Source organism: Manacus candei, unplaced genomic scaffold (genome assembly GCF_025592945.1).
Source record: "Manacus candei isolate 608988 ecotype Guabito, Panama unplaced genomic scaffold, ASM2559294v1 h1tg000139l, whole genome shotgun sequence".
Classification (NCBI taxonomy): domain Eukaryota; kingdom Metazoa; phylum Chordata; class Aves; order Passeriformes; family Pipridae; genus Manacus; species Manacus candei.
The window spans coordinates 388050-403589 of NW_026138187.1; the positions used below are offsets into that span (position 1 = coordinate 388050).

Sequence of the window (15540 nt, forward strand, 5' to 3'; positions counted from 1 at the left end):
TTGCCGACCAGACCTGGCAGTCCCCAGGGAGCCTGATTCAATTTTCTCTGATTGCTGAGCCACTTCCCTGCCACAATAATTAAATGCTGAACTTTGTCTTGGTTTGGGTCCAATGTAACCTGTGTGCAAAGAGCCAGCCCTTGGCAGCCAGCCCTCTCCTGGGACCCTGTGCTCAGGGGGGATGAAGCTGGGAGATCCCTTTGCGGGCAAAGGGGCAGATCCCCCCCTGGGATTTGGGCCTGGGGCAGCTGCTGGCTCCTGGGGCTGTGGGCAGCTTGCAGTGTTGGCCTGGAGATGTGGGAAAACCTGGAACACTTTGTTCTGATCCCGTCCTGGGGAGCTGCTCGGCCAACCTGAGTGCCCCACACGCTGCCACGCCGTGCCCCATGTGCCACACACCGCCTTGTCTGTTGGCTCTGTGATGCTTGTAGTGTCCTTGACCCCTGAGGTGAGCTGGGGGAGCACAGGAAGATGTGAGAGCTGCCCCTTCTGGCTGCCCTGTGCTGCTTGGTGGGATTACAGGGCAGCAGCAAAGCATGGAAGACAGGTTTGGGGCAGAGGAGAGTGAAGTGGGCAGGGAGCAGAGGTGACAGCGAGCCTGGCAGAGGGGCTGTGTGCGAGGCTGGGCGTTTGGGAAGGTGCCCCTGCAGTTCTGGGGGGGCTGGAGGGAGCTGGTGACAGGGGGAGCAGGTATGGGGCCATGGGGGGAGTGGGGATGGGAGCAGGGCAAGCACAGGTGATGTGGGGATGGGAGAGAGCTGAATGCAAGGGGGGGGGGAAGGGGGGTGAGTGCAGGTGATGTGGGGAGTGGGGTGTTGTGGGACAGGAGCGGGGTGAACACAAGTGATGCCAGGAATGGGGATGGGAGCAGAATGAATGCAGGCAATGTGGGGAGAGGAGCCAGGTGCTGCCTGGGCTTGCCCAGCCCACCTGTCCTGGCAGGCTCATCCAGAGAGCTGGGCTGTGCCCTGGTGGGATCTGCCAGCTCCAGCCTCTGCCAGCCCGTGGTAGCTGATGGCCGTGGCTGGGCGAGGCACAGTGCCCAGCCCCTCACCACCACTGCAGTGGGCAGCCTTGCCCCTCTGCAGAAAAGGTGGACAAGAGGTAGTGGCTCCAAGCCTCCAGGGCCTGGCACAGAGAGGGAAAATCCCGTGGAACTCATCCACCCACTGCTCCCTGGCTCTGCTCCCTGGGAAACCAGCCCTGCCTGGCTGGGCAGCCTCCTTGGGAGGGGAGAGGCTCCTTGTAGGGTCTGCAGGCAGCCTCCCTGCCTCTCAGAGAGGTCTCAAAGGGACAGGAGCTCCCGGTGACCCCCTAGTCTGTGCAGCCCTCAGCCCTGCAGCCCCCTGCCAGCACTGGGAAATGTTGGGAGGGGTGTGTGTCCTCAGGCTCCCTGGGAGCTGGAACAGCCCCTGTGTGACATGGGTGATGGGTCTGGGGTCCCTGTGCCCACCCTCTCCTGTGGGCCATGCTGAGTGGGATGGCCAAATGAGATGGGAGGGCTGCCTTGCCCCAGGGCAGCCATGTCTCAGCAGGATGCCTAACCATGGGTACAGGCAGTTTGGTGGGGGCCAAAGGATGCTCTGAGCCCCTTGGGGCTGCCATAGTAGTGGGCTGGGAGGGTGGAAGCTGAGACGTTGGTGAGGAGGACATGTCAGCCAAACTGTGCTGCCTTGTGCAAGGAGACAGCAACCCCTCAGAGTACAGGAGCCTGGTGGTGTCTGTGGTGTGTGCAGCCCTGAAGTGGGGCTGTGCCCCATATGGTCAGTCCCATCCCCAGGCCTCTTGCAGGGCTCGAGATGCTGGGATGGGGAGGTGCCTCCCTGGGAGGCTGCTCTTGTTGGGGTCAGGGACTCCTGAGCTGACCCTGCCTGTGGAGCTGCCTCACAGTGCCCACTTGGCTCCCGGCCCCTCTCCGCTCCTGCCAGCCAAGCCTGGCATAGGGCAGTGGTGCAGAACAACTCGCCCTTTGTGCCTGCCAGAGCTCCTGCCCCTGGGGGTGCAGGACCCGCTCCCCCCTCCCTCCCAGATGCTCGGTGTCCCCGGCGGCCCAGCCGTGGAGACGGCGCTTTCAGAGCCTGCCAGCCCGGCGGGGACGGGAAGGGAGCGATGGAGAGGCTCCAGCCGAGGTCCCCTTTGTGTCCCTGTGCCGGCTGCAGCTCTCCTGGCACGGATGTCGCTTGTGCTGCCGCGTTTGGATGCTGATGCTGGATGAGGCTCCTGCTGCGCCGCCTGTCATCGCCCCAGCGATAGCTGCCGGTTGGGGAGGGATGTTTTCCACCCCTGCAGGCTCCTCTGTCTGTCTGTTCATCCATCTGCCCCCCGCCCGGTGTGCCGGGTGCCTGGGAAGGTTTTCTTGGCAGGAGCACTTGGCTGGGACCGTGCAGCTCTGTCCTGGTGCTCCGTCCCTCCGCAGGGAGCTGAGGGTGGGGTGGAGCGTGGTGGTGGTCGGTGCCACTGTGCTCCTGCTGGCTCCCTCCTGCCCGGGGTGTTGCCTGTGCTGAGGTTGGTTTATCCATATGGGTGGGAGGGAGATGGGGGTGGTGCCGGGCACCCTGCTGGTCCCAGGACAGCCTGTGTCCTCCCCACGCTGGCTTTGGGCAAGAGCCATCACCAGTGCCAGCGTGGGGCCGGCTGGGCACAAGGGAGAGCTTGGGCTTGGGTCACTCCTGCCGAGCTGGAGGGTGTCAAGGCAGCACCCTGCTGGTGAACTGCTGCTTAATTTTGGCTGCTGCTTAGCAGGGATGTCCCTAATTGCCACATAACCACAGGAGCCTGTGCTGTGGACTCCCAGGGGGGCAGCAGGGCTCTCGGTGGTGTCCCAGCCCTTCTGGCCACAGCACCCTGGTGTGCTTGGCTCTGCAGTGGGTCCTGGTGGTTGGCACAAGCTGTCCTCCTGGCTGGTGGCCCATGACCAGGTGCAGAGCAGGTTGGCTGGCTGTGTCCAGAGACAGGTGAGGGAGCAGTTCCATCGTCCACAGGTTGGGCCCTGACAGCATCACACCCAGTTCTTGTGGACGTGGGTTAGTGGTGAATGTGGCAGTGCTGGGGGAATGGTTGGACTTGGTGATCTTAGAGGGTTTTTTCAACCTAAATAATTCCACGATTCTCTGTCTGATGGAGGTATTGTGGTGCCTGGCCATGACCTGAACAACACATGAGCACCTCCCTGGCCCAACCAGGGTCTCACGTTGCCTGGTGCCCAGTGTGGTGATGTGCTTCCTGGGAGGGCAGGGATGGGACACCGTGGTATGGGAGTGCTGGGGCAGTTGAACACAGGGGAGCAGCTGCACTGGCCTAGAGAAACCCTCTGTGATGTCTCCTGGTGGCCACATAAGACCCCCATGATGCTGTGGGGAGTGGGGCAGATGTTGGTGTTGGTGTGTGGACACTGGAACAGCCCAGCATGGCCAGGGTGGAGGTGGGTTCCTAAATGCCCTGTGGAAAGTTAACATGCACACACCCCTCCAGTGCTGCTGCTCATCCTCTTACCAACTCCCCTTGGAGGTATTTAATCCCCTGGAAGGAGTGAAGTGGGGGGGCAGAGAGGGAAAGAAATATTTTGCTGAAAACCTGCTCTCATTTTTCCCGAGAGGAAAAAGAATTCCCAGGCATACTGTGGTTCCAGTTTGTTCCTCTGCCCATTCCTTGGGGCTGCAGTTGCTGTGCGTGTCTGGGGTGGTAGAACCACATCATCTTGGTCCAAAAGTAATTAAAAGTCGGGGGTAATTTTCCTGGAGGAGGGTGGGACCTGGGAAGGCGACAGGAGTGAGTCTGGGACTGAGCACATCAGAAACTGCTTTTTTGTTGTGGCTGCTGAGCTAAATATATCCAGGGAGGCGCAGAGCTGTTCCCACACGTCTGCTGTGCAGGGTGAGGGGGTGAAGAGGTGCTCCCGTTGCTGCCTGTCCCCGACAGGGACACCCTGTGCCCCCAAACACGGCCCAGGGGTTTGCCCCCCTCTGAGCTTTGCTTGCCTCTGGGCATGGATCAGTGGCTCCTGCATGAAACTGTGCCAGGGGAGGTTTAAGCTGCTTATCAGGAAAAGGTTCTTCCCTCAGAGGGTGGTCGGGCACTGAACAGGCTCCTCAGGGCAGTGGTCACGGACCCAAGGCTGCCAAGGAGCTCAAGCAGCGTTTGAACAATGCTCTCAGGGCCAGGGTGGGATTGTTGGAGGTGTCCCGTGCAGGGCCAGGTGTTGGACTCGAGGTCCTTGTGGGTCCCTTCCAGCTCAGGAGATTCCATGATTTTGAGTCCCAGTCCACACAGCGGCTGCTCAGGTTGCGATGTGGCTTGCCAAGGATGCGGTTTGGAGGAATTAATAGCTGTGTTTATGGAGCACCGGGGAGGGGAGCCGTGCAGTCATTAGCGCTGGGGAGAGCTATTTGCATGGCACTTGGTTCCAAACCCCCTCTTTCTCTGAGAGCCCTCTGGGAGTCCCAGCTTCCTGCAGCTGGTGAATGCACCGGCAGCCGGAGCTGCGCAGCCCTGAGGCGGAGCGGGGTCTGTGCGGGTCCTGCCGCTCCGCTCCCACGTTTCTCGGGCTGTGGTTGAACGCGGTGGGTGGGATGAGGCGGGTGGGTCCTGCTCTCTGCCCGAGCCAGCCCAGCCCAGCCTGTCCCTGTCCCGTCGGCGGGTCCGGGGCTGGGGACAGCCCGTGGGCTGGGCGGGGGTTTGGTGCAGACGGTGGGTTTGGCGCTGGGACTGTCTCGTCGTGTTTTTGCATTTTGCATTTCAAGCCTTTGTAGTTGCAGTTTGATCTGTCTGCGTTGGGAGCGAGTGGGGCTGTGCTGCAGCCCGGCTGCCCACCCCCGCCCTGGCAGGATGCAGGAGCTGAAGCATCCCCTGCCCTGTTTGCTCCATGCCACAGGCAGAGGTGCTGCCCATCCCCTGCCGGCAGCAGCCACGGTTCCAGCATGGATTGTAGATTGGGAAGGGACCCACGAGGATCATCCAGCCCAACTCCTGGTCCTGCACAAGACACTCCAGCAATATCACTGTGTGCTTGAGAGCACTGTCCAAACTCTCCTTGAGCTCTGGCAGCCTTGGGCCTGTGACCACTGCCCTGAGGAGCCTGTTCAGTGCCCAACCACCCTCTGAGGGAAGAAACTGTTCCTAATATCCATCTTAAACCTCCCGTGACACAGTTTCATGCCTTTCCCTCAGGTCCTGTCACTGGTCACAGAGAGCAGAGGTTGGTGCTGCCCCTCCTGAGGAAGTTGCAGACCCTGAGGAGGTCTGACCTCAGGCTCTTCCTCTCCAGCTGAACAAGCCAAGTGACCTCAACCACTTCTCATATGGCCCCTCTAGGCCCTTTCCCATCCTCATGTCCCTCCTTTGGACACTAAAAATGTACCTTTACATTCTTTTTATATTGTGGTGCCCAAAACTGCACACAGTGCTCATGGTGAGGCTACACCAGTGCAGGGCAACAGGGGACAGCTCTGTGCCCTTGACCAGCCGGCTGTGCTGGACTGGACACACCCCAGGACACGTTGGTGCCCGGCACGGGCTGTGCTCACGTCCTGGGGACCAGACTGGTGTCCCCAAGAATGGGGTGAGCCATGAGCCTGCCCTCAGCCTGCTTCTCTTCCCACAGGATCCGTCCCCAGCTGCCCAAAGAGAAGATAGAGGGATGTCACATCTGTACCTCGGTGACACCTGGCGAGCCCCAGGTGCTGCTGGGGAAGGACAAGGCCTTCACCTACGACTTTGTCTTTGACCTGGACACGTGGCAGGAGCGGATCTACACCACCTGTATGGGGAAGCTCATCGAGGGCTGCTTTGAGGGCTACAATGCCACAGTGCTGGCATACGGGCAGGTATGGGCCCTGCCCCCTCTGGCCTCAACGCTCTACCCTCCAGCAGCACTGAGGGTACTGAGAGGGCACTTGCAGAGCTTTGGGAAAGTGGGGGGTGTGTGAGTTTCTGGGTGTGGAGAGGACAGAGTTATCCCTGGCTGGTGAGAGCTGGGGCAGTGAGGGGTGGCCATGGGTGGGAGGAGGGGTTGGCAGGGCTGGGATGGGAGTCAGTGTGGTGGTGGGGATCAGAGTGGCTCAGCAAGGGCGTTTGGGGAGCCTGGAGTGGCAGGGGGGCAGGGGGGGTGCATTAGGCAGAGCTGAGCTGGGGGGGGGGAACACGGCCAGCTCTCCCCTCACTGTCTCTGCACAGACTGGCGCGGGGAAGACGTACACCATGGGCACCGGCTTCGACATGAGCATCTCCGAGGAGGAGCAGGGCATCATCCCGCGGGCCATCGGCCACCTCTTCAGCGGCATCGAGGAGCGCAAGCGCGCGGCTCAGAGCCAGGGCGTGGCAGCCCCCGAGTTCAAAGTCAGCGCCCAGTTCCTGGAGGTGGGTGACAGGAGCTCTGGGGGACACCGTGGCCCTGCCCTGTCCTTCTCTGCTCCCGTGTCTTGAGTCCATGTCCTGACTGCTCCCGGACAGAGCTGCACCCCGGGCAGGCGTGGTGGGACCGGGGGTGTGTGCGGGTGCAGGGGGGACTCAAAGCACCTGGGTGTTGTTGGCTTCAGGATGGCTACAAACTGGGTAGAGGGAGTCCCCCCATGGGAAAGGGGCCTATGGCTTGGTCCTCTGGGGATTCAGGGGCTCTGGACTGTCTTACCCCTGTTTGAGGCCCAGAATAGCAGGATACCTGCTGCCCTGTGTCTGGACCAGTGTTGCCAGTGAAACAGGGAGAGAAGAAAGTGGCCACTCTTGGGAGGATTTGAGGAAGGGCTGTGCTATTTCCCATGACCTTTGACCTTGAGAGTGTTTCAATGCATCCTCTCCCGCCTCTCTTCTGGCTTCTCCAATTCAAAAGCCTCTTCTATTAACTGCTTCATTCCCTGGAGAAGTTTGTCCTGGGAAGCCCATGGACCTTATGTGTTGGCAGCAGTGTCCCTGGGGGCTGCTCCTGTGGTGAAGGAGCAAAGAGGTGTGAGTGGGAACTGGTTTAATGCCCCAATGAGAAAGCACAGGGTGCTGTTGAACAAAGCTGAGCTCCTGAGCAAGCTTCGTCTGGTTGGGGTCCTGACCTGGGGTGCACCCATGGGAGATGGGCAGGGAGGGGCCCTGTGCTGTGATCTTGCCTCCAGGTGGCTTTGTTGACCATCACATCTGGGTGTCTCCAGATGCTGATGGCCTGGAGAGGGGAAGCAGTGCCCAAAGTCACCTCCTTGCTGGAGAAATCCTTCCCACTTAGGTCTTCATCTGCAGAGCCCTTGTTAGGTCCCACGTTGTTGCTGTTGTGTCCTTCCCTTCCCATCACTTGGCCTGTCCAAGCTCCTGGGTGCCTTCCCAATTGTGTTCAGCTCGTGAGGCTCCTCTCTGGGGATCCTGTGGGCTGGGGTGGAAGTGGGGACAGTTTCCTGCCTGTCCTGGGTGACCTGTTTGCTGGGATTGGGACACTGGAAGGATGGGTGCCTCCAGTGCTGCCTCTGGACCAGGCCATCCTAGGAAACATCTTTGCAGACCAAGAGGTGGACTCGAGGATGACAGAGCAGTAGCCCTGCTTGGGGTCACACAGCTGCTGTGGGCATTTCCTGTAGTCTTTCCCTCTCTCCATCACCTCTGACCCTGGTTGGTTTGGCTCTCAGACTCAGATGTTTGTCCAGTGGCTGCGGGGGAGGGTGGGAACAAGGATTCCTCTGCTTTGTTTCAAAGCTGCTCACCAGGGAAATTGGCAGCCCTGGGGTGGGGGGGATCTTCCAGCTGAGGGGGCTTGAAGGCTCTGTTACAAGTGGGGAGAATAAAACCTGCTGCCTGGTGACCCAGTGACCAAGGTTGTTGGTCCACCCTGGCAGCATGGACATTGAACCAGGAGCTCTTGAGCCACTGTGCCAAGCCCTGTTCTGCAGCCACCCTCATCCAGGTGACACAGGGAGGGTTTTGTGGTGATAATGGCTCTGCTGTGCCAGCCTGGGCACATCAGGCACTGGTCACCAACCCACTGTCCCAGCAGGGGCACAGGACTTGCCCAGCTGATCCCTGTCCTGTGACTCTGCTCCTGGGAGAAGGTTTAAATACTCAAGGAGCCCAGTTGCACCTGGGGCAGCCAGGGAGGGATTAGCCTGATCCGTCCTGCTGGCCAGGAACCTGCAGTCCTTGGGTGACCCTGCTCTCTGCACTGGGATGTGAGTGCAAGAGGGTGATACTGAGTGGTGGTGGTGAGGGGACAGACGGGCAGGGGTGTCCCCCCACCCCAGGGTGAGAGAGGATGCTGCAGGGTCAAGATATGGATGGGGGTGCATCCTCTGCCAGCTCCGGGGCTGCAGGGTTTTCCCTGCTTGTCCAGCACTCCCTGGTCCCCCTCATCTCCTTTCCATCTGGCAGAGATGACCTCAGGGAGTTGTGATGGGAGTGGGGCTCCGCTGGCTCATGTGGCTGGGGCTCCTCAGGTGAGCCAGGAAAGTCAGGAGGATGTGTAGCTCATGGGTGTCTGCTCAGGCTCTGGAGGCAGGGCTCTGAAAATGTCCCATTCCTGCAGAGCTGCTTGTGTGTGGGCCAGGGACAGGACAGGATTGGGCAGCAGGAACCAACCCAGAGTGCAGCTCAGAGCTTTGTGGGGCAGACAGGCATGTGGATGCACACTTGCACACAGGTGTGCCCACACACCCCATTCCTCCGGGCATCCCATCCCAGCTGGTACCTGCACAGGCAGCTCAGAGCTCGCCTGTGCATCATGTAACCCCGTGCAGTGCTCCAGACTGGGGGCAGAGCAACTGGAAAGCTCCTGGTGGGCAAGGAAAGGACCTGGGGGTGCTTGAACATGAGCCAGTGTGCCCAGGTGGGCAAGAAGGCCAATGGCATCCTGGCTTGTACCAGCCATAGTGTGACCAGCAGGACCAGGGCAGTGACCATCCCCCTGGGCTGGACGCTGGTGAGGCCCCACCTCAAATCCTGGGTGCAGTTTTGGGCCCCTCATGACAAGAAAGACATTGAGGGCCTGGAGCATGTCCAGAGAAGGGAATGGAGCTGGGGAAGGGTCTGGAGCACCAGTCTGATGAGGAGTGGCTGGAGGAGTTGGGGGGGGCTCAGCCTGGAGAAAAGGAGGCTCGGGGGGACCTTCTCACTCTTTGCAACTCCCTGACAGGAAGGTGGAGCCAGGTGGGTGTTGGGTTCTTCTCCCAAGTAAGAAATGATAGGACAAGAGAAAATGTCCTCGAGTTGCACCAGGGGAGGTTTAGATTGGGTATTAGGGAAAACTTCTTCCCTGAAAGGGTGATCAGGTGCTGTCACAGGCTGCCCAGGGCAGTGGTGGAGTCACCATCCCCAGAAGGGTTCAAAAGATGTGTGGGCATGACACTTGGGGACATGGTTTAGTGGTGACCACGGCAGTGCTGGGGGAACGGTTGGACTCAATGGTCTTAGAGGGCTTTTCCAACCTGAAGGATTCCAGGATTCTGTGCATCATCTCCTCTCTGCATGCACAGGCTTGTGCCTCCTCTCCTACGCTCGCACACACACCAGCTGCCCTGCTCAGCCTTGCACACACGCGTGAGCAGATGTGCAGCCCCAGCTCTGGGGGGTGGCACCGGGGTGCCAGAGGGCTCGAGCAGCCTCCTGCTTCCCCCTGCTCACCCCACGCCTGCTGCTGCCCCACTCAGCTCTACAACGAGGAGATCCTGGACCTGTTTGACAGCGCCCGCGACCCTGACGCGCGGCACCGCAAATCCAACATCAAAATCCACGAGGATGCCAGTGGGAGCATCTACACCACGGGGGTCACGTCGCGCCTCATCAGCTCGCAGGACGAGGTGGGTGTGGGGTGGGCAGGCGTGGAGCAGGGGTGGCAGCTGGGTGCCACTGGCCAGGGGTGTGCTGTGTGGGGACATCTCGGCACGGGGAGATCTCTCCCAGGGTGGCATGGTGCAGTCCCAAGGGGGTTCTGGGAGAGGTTGGTGTGTCCACTGGGCTGCACAGGGTCTGTCCTGACTCCCTACAAAGGTGCTTCAAGGTTTCCTTCCCTACCTGGTGTCATTGTAGCTGATCCAGTGCCTAAAGCAGGGAGCTCTTTCCCGTACCACCGCCAGCACCCAGATGAACGTGCAGAGCTCCCGGTCCCATGCCATCTTCACCATTCACCTGTGCCAGACGAGAGTGTGTGCCCGCCCAGAGCTGGTGAGATGTGCTGCTGCCTCATGGCCAGGCTGTTCCTGGGCCCCATACCCAGGCAATGCATGGAGGTCCCTTGGGAAGGGGAGAGGGTTTGAAATCTGTCTTCTTTCCAGTCGTAGCCAGTGTTCGGATTTAATGGGAGCTGAGGGTGAGCTGATCCAAGGCAGTGATGATCTGGCCCAGGGATGGCTCAGAGCAAGCTGTTGTTGGAGTCCCATCTCCATCCCCAAGGGGCTGGATGTGGAGGGAGAATGCTCAGGCTCTTGCTGACGTCTGAGTGCAGCCAAAGCACCTTCTGCCTGCTCCGGGTCTGCAGTGGTGACCCTTCCTGTGTCCCTGGCTGCAGGTGAACGGGGAGGTGACCAGCCTCCTGGATGGATCCCAGCCCGCCACCGAGTACGAGACCTTGACAGCCAAGTTTCACTTTGTGGACCTGGCTGGCTCGGAGAGGCTGAAGCGGACGGGAGCAACCGGCGAGAGGGCGAAGGAAGGGATCTCCATCAACTGCGGGCTGGTACGGCGCCAAGCCTGGCACCGGCGGGCAGGGGGAGCAGGGAGGCAGAGCCTGCCTGGGGGAGCCTGTGACACTTCTGGGTCCTACCCAGAGCTGCTCTACACTGTTGGGGTGCTGCTGTCTCAGCTGGGGTTTGTGCTGCCCGGCCCTGAGGGCAGGAATGTTCACAGTGCCAGTGGTGAGAGCACGGCTCTGTTGCCAAGGGCAGGGCTGGGGGGGGTGCAGCTGAGCACAGGGGTGCAAGTCCCAAAAGTGTGAGGTCTGCTAATCTGAGCTAAAAAGACCACTCTGGGGCTTGATGTTGCTTCTCAGTGCAGCATGGGAGAAAGGCGCAGGCCAGGGAAGAGGGGGGAAGGTGAGACTGGCAAGGGAAGCCCCCCGCCTCCCCCTTGTGCAACCCAAACCTGTGCCACAGCACATGCCCCAGGCCTGCCATGCTGGCTGTGTGGCAGCTGTATGCTCAGCTAGGGCTGAATTTGGGGGCCTTCCCTTTGTGTTGGTAGCTGGCCTTGGGGAACGTCATTAGTGCCCTCGGAGACCAGAGCAAGAAAGTCGTGCACGTGCCCTACCGTGACTCCAAGCTCACCCGCCTGCTGCAGGATTCCCTTGGGGGAAACAGGTAAGGGGGGGGCTGAGCTTGGGGCTAGGGCTGCAGGACTGTCCCTCTGCAGATAGGGCTGAGGGGCTCTGGAGCCGTGCAGGAGCTATTTCAGCACTCCCGTGGGTGCCCAGTGGGGAGGGGATACCTTCTTCCAGGCATGGCATGACTCTGCAGATGTAAAGGCCTTGACTCCTCATCAGCCCAAGGTGCAATTGGCAGCTTTGGCAGAATCAGCTGATGCAAAACCCTCCTGAGCCCTCGCAGGTCTGGGACTTGGCAGGTGCTGGTGCCCTGCATGGGGGGATTGAATTCCCTGCCTCTTCTCCAAAGAGCCGGTTCTTCCCTGGCAATCCCAGAATGGGTGGGCTGACCAGAGGGAGCTACCTTTGCTCATTGCTGTGTGATGTGGTTCCTCGATGGTCTTGTGGGTGCTCTGGCTCTGGGAGGGATGAACCCACTTTATACCTTGGTTATAAAACATAGATGGCTCCCCATCCAGGATGGGTGTCTGGGGGCACGTGGCCTGTGCTGGGCCCTGGCTTTCTAGTTGCTGAGCTGCTACAGCGTGGGGGGGACTGGCTTTCACCCTGCCCTTGCATCCCCAAGCCAAACCATCATGATTGCCTGTGTGAGCCCCTCTGACCGGGACTTCATGGAGACCCTGAACACGCTCAAATACGCCAACCGGGCTCGCAACATCAAGAACAAAGTGGTGGTGAACCAGGACAAGACAAGCCAGCAGATCAGTGCCCTGCGGGCCGAGATCGCCCGCCTGCAGATGGAACTGATGGAGTACAAGGCAGTGAGTGGTCCTGTACCCCATCCTAACCCTACCCTGGCCAGCCATGGAGCTGCTCACTCACTGCCCCACCAGTGGGATGGGGGAGAGAACGGGGAGAATAACAGAAAACTCGTGGGTTGAGATACAGGCAGTTTGATAAGTAAAGTGAACCGAGGAACTCATTCCCCATGTCCCATCACAGGGAGATGCTCAGCCATCCCCAGCACAGCAGGGCTCTGTCAGGTGTAATGGTGACTTGGGACAACACTCCAGACATACCCCCCATTCTTCTTCCTTTGCCCAGCTTTGTATGCTGAGCATGACACTGTATGGTCTGGGATATCCCTGTGGTCAGTGGGGGGCAGCTGTCCCAGCTGTGTTCCCACAGCTTCTTCAACGCCCTCGACCTGCTGCTGGTGGGGCAGGGTGAAGGGCTTAGTGCTGTGCAAGCCCTGCTCAGCAAGAGCTAAATCATCCCTGTGGAATCAGTGCTGTTTTCAGCACAGATCCCAAACACAGTTCTCACAAGGTGCTGTGAGGAGAATTTAATCCACCCCAGGCAAACCCAGCTGATGGAGTGGGCCTGGTGAGCAGATGGAGGCAGGTGCAGAAAGCCCCACTCCTCATGTTTGAATTGGGGCAGGTTTAGTGGGACAGACCCTCCTGCTTCCCATCCCCCTACCCCTATGGATAGGGGTAATGTCTAGAGGAGTCAGGAGGCTTAAGACACAGTGTCTTGCCTGTGACAAGCAGGACCTTGGGCAGGTTTTTGGAGTGCTAAGGCAGGGAGAAGCCCTGAAACATCTCCCACCCTCTGCCTGTTCAGCTCAGACTTTTCTGGTCCTTAGGTTTGTCCCTGCTATGGTGTCTGGGGTTGCCCTTAGGGATGCAGTGGTGGGTCCCCATCTTCCAGCTCACCCTGCACTCAGGGGCTTCCCTCCTGTCCCACAGGGCAAGCGAGTCATCGGGGAGGATGGCGCCGAGGGCTACAGCGACCTGTTCCGTGAGAACACCATGCTGCAGAAGGAGAACAGCGCCCTGCGCATGAGGGTGAAGGCCATGCAGGAGGCCATCGATGCCATCAACAGCAGGGTCACCTACCTCATGAGCCAGGAGGCCAACCTGATGCTGGCCAAGGCAGGTGAGGCTTGGCTAGCGCGTGGCACGGTGGGTCACCAGGCAGCACGGCTGGGACGGGGTCTGTGGTACAGCCTGGGCCTGCCTCGACCCGCCTGTGCCTCTGCCCCTGCAGGGGATGGTAACGAAGCCATCGGCACCCTCATCCAGAACTACATCCGGGAGATTGAAGAGCTGAGGTGAGTGGGTGCAGGGCTGGTGTGTCACTGGGGTCCTGGTGGCTGGGTCCGAGCCTGTGTGTCTCACAGCTCGCTGCCTCCAGTGTCGCTGGGGTGAGCTGTGAGCCCCGTGGAACAGCAGCTGATGGCACTGCTGCTACAGGGGGTTGTAGGAGGCCCAGCCTTGGTGCTGGGCAGTGCTTCGGCCATTGTTGTCCTTGGTGTAAGCATTGATGGAGGGGGTGATCCTGTTGGGAGTGCCTGGGGTCTCTGAGGGACTGCTGGCCCCCCAAAGTTGGGTCCACCCCAGTCTCTTGCATGATCCTGGGACCCTGTCTGGCAGCATTGTGACTTTCTCACCCATCAGTACCTGAAATGGCTTAGTAGTGGATCCATCCCTGGCTTACACCATCCGAACACATTGTGTTCAGTCTGTAGAAGGGAGACCTTAGAGCCCCTTCCAGTGACTAAATGGTGCTTCTAAAAAAGAGGGAGAAGGATTTTTTTTTTCTTTCTTTTTTTTTTTTTTTTTTTTTTAAGCATGGGCACACAGCAATGGGACAAGGGGGAACAGCTTTAAACTAAAAGTGGAGAGATTTGGGTTAGAAGTTAAGAAGAAATTCTTCCCTGTGAGGGTGGTGAGACACTGGCACAGGTTGCCCAAAGCTGCTGTGCCAGTCCCATCCCTGCAAGTGGATGGGGCTCGGAGCAACCTGGTCTAGTGGAAGGTGTCCCTACCCGTGGCAGGGGGTTGGAATGAGATGAGCTTTAAGGTCCCTCCCAACCCAAACTGGGGGCAGTGGGATGGCCCCTCTTTGACTACATCCTGTTTCCACTCCCTAGAACGAAGCTTCTGGAGAGTGAGTCCATGAACGAGTCCCTGCGCCGCAGCCTGTCCCGAGCCTCTGCCCGGCCCCCCTACTCCATGGGCTCCTCCCCGGCTGCTGGCCTGGCAGGTCTGTGCAGCCCCGCTGTGCCAGTGGATTCAGAGGCCTCCGATGTCCTCCGACGGGCCAAGCAGGACCTGGAGCGCCTGAAAAAGAAGGAGCGGAGGCAGCAGAGGAAGAGGTAAAGGCAGAGGTTTGGGGAGTGGAGAGGCTGCCTGTGGGTTTGACTGCTCCTTGTGGTGTTGGGTATCCTGCTTCACCTATCCACCTGGATGTCTGGGTTCCCCTCCCAGCCCTGCCTTGCTGGTGCCTTCTTTTTGCCCACCACACAATTCCAGAGGCTGTTTTCCCCAGTGGGTCCAAAAGCAGGCGGCTGAGGGTGGTCCCGGCAGGACCTGTTTCCAGGTTCCCTCACACTGGGACTTACAACCCTGCTCTGCTCCCCCCTTAGCCCAGAGAAGGAGGCGTTAAGGAAGCAGCAGAAACTGCAGCAGGACAACGGGGAGGAGACGGATGAGAACGAGGTGGAAGAGGTGAGTGGGCATTGTGCTCATACCGAGGGGTTGTCTGGGTGTGTAGTGCTGTGATTGCCCCACAGGGACCAAGCCCAGGCTGGCCCTGAAGGGGCCCTCGTTTTGCTGAGGACTCCATGCTGCTGCAGGGGGCAGTTGGATGCTCCCCAGCCAGCCCTGCTGTGGAGCAAGGGGTCCACGATTTTGGAGGCTTGGTTTCAATTGGCACAGGTGAAGGGGGGTTGGGCAATGCAGGGCTGCTCAGCTGGGAGGGGATGGATGCAAGGATGGATGGGGCACAGAGCTGCTACTCTCAGCAGTGTGCACTAGGGGTCCAGAAATGGTGCTGCAGCCCCTGGGATCCGGTGTGCGAGGCTGAGCCCCACTGTGGGGGCTGTGGCACATTGCTGTAGGGTGAGCTCAAGTTTGGAGGAGGGAGGAGCTGCAGAGAGAAGAGCAGGCCATGCTGCAGGCTGATGTTAGGCACTTCTCTCTTAGGAGGAGGAGGAGCAGGACGAGAGTGGCTGTGAGGAAGAGGATGGGCGCGAGGATGAAGATGAGGACTCGGGCAGTGAAGAGAGCCTGGTGGACTCAGACTCGGATGCAGAGGAGAAGGGTAAAGTGGAGATCTGTGTGCAGCCCTGTGTGAGCATGTGGGGGCATTGCTCGTGTCTCTGGCAACGAGCTCTGCTCCTGGGAAGGCAGAACCCCAGGACTCTGGGGGACTTGGAAGAGCCCCAGGGTTGCTGCAGCACTCTTTGGGGTGCTGCTGCTCCCTAGCGATGTGGGTTCCCATCAGCTCCTCTGCCCTCTCCTCGTACTGTGGCTCAG

At 59.8% G+C, this 15540-nt stretch overlaps 1 protein-coding gene across 4 annotated transcripts in view; it reads left to right on the plus strand.

The window, feature by feature from the left end:
- The window catches only part of KIF21B (kinesin family member 21B), a 43534-nt gene that overhangs the window by 6979 nt on the left and 21015 nt on the right, over window positions 1-15540 (plus strand). For all 4 annotated transcript variants that reach the window (XM_051771710.1, XM_051771711.1, XM_051771708.1 and 1 more), the window contains exons 2-13: window positions 5600-5822; window positions 6172-6354; window positions 9609-9758; window positions 9988-10122; window positions 10466-10633; window positions 11137-11252; window positions 11841-12036; window positions 12967-13156; window positions 13268-13331; window positions 14154-14378; window positions 14649-14730; window positions 15208-15325. In XM_051771710.1, the coding sequence (XP_051627670.1) occupies window positions 5600-5822; window positions 6172-6354; window positions 9609-9758; window positions 9988-10122; window positions 10466-10633; window positions 11137-11252; window positions 11841-12036; window positions 12967-13156; window positions 13268-13331; window positions 14154-14378; window positions 14649-14730; window positions 15208-15325 (1850 nt within the window). The remainder of the gene's footprint in view (window positions 1-5599; window positions 5823-6171; window positions 6355-9608; window positions 9759-9987; window positions 10123-10465; window positions 10634-11136; window positions 11253-11840; window positions 12037-12966; window positions 13157-13267; window positions 13332-14153; window positions 14379-14648; window positions 14731-15207; window positions 15326-15540) is intronic.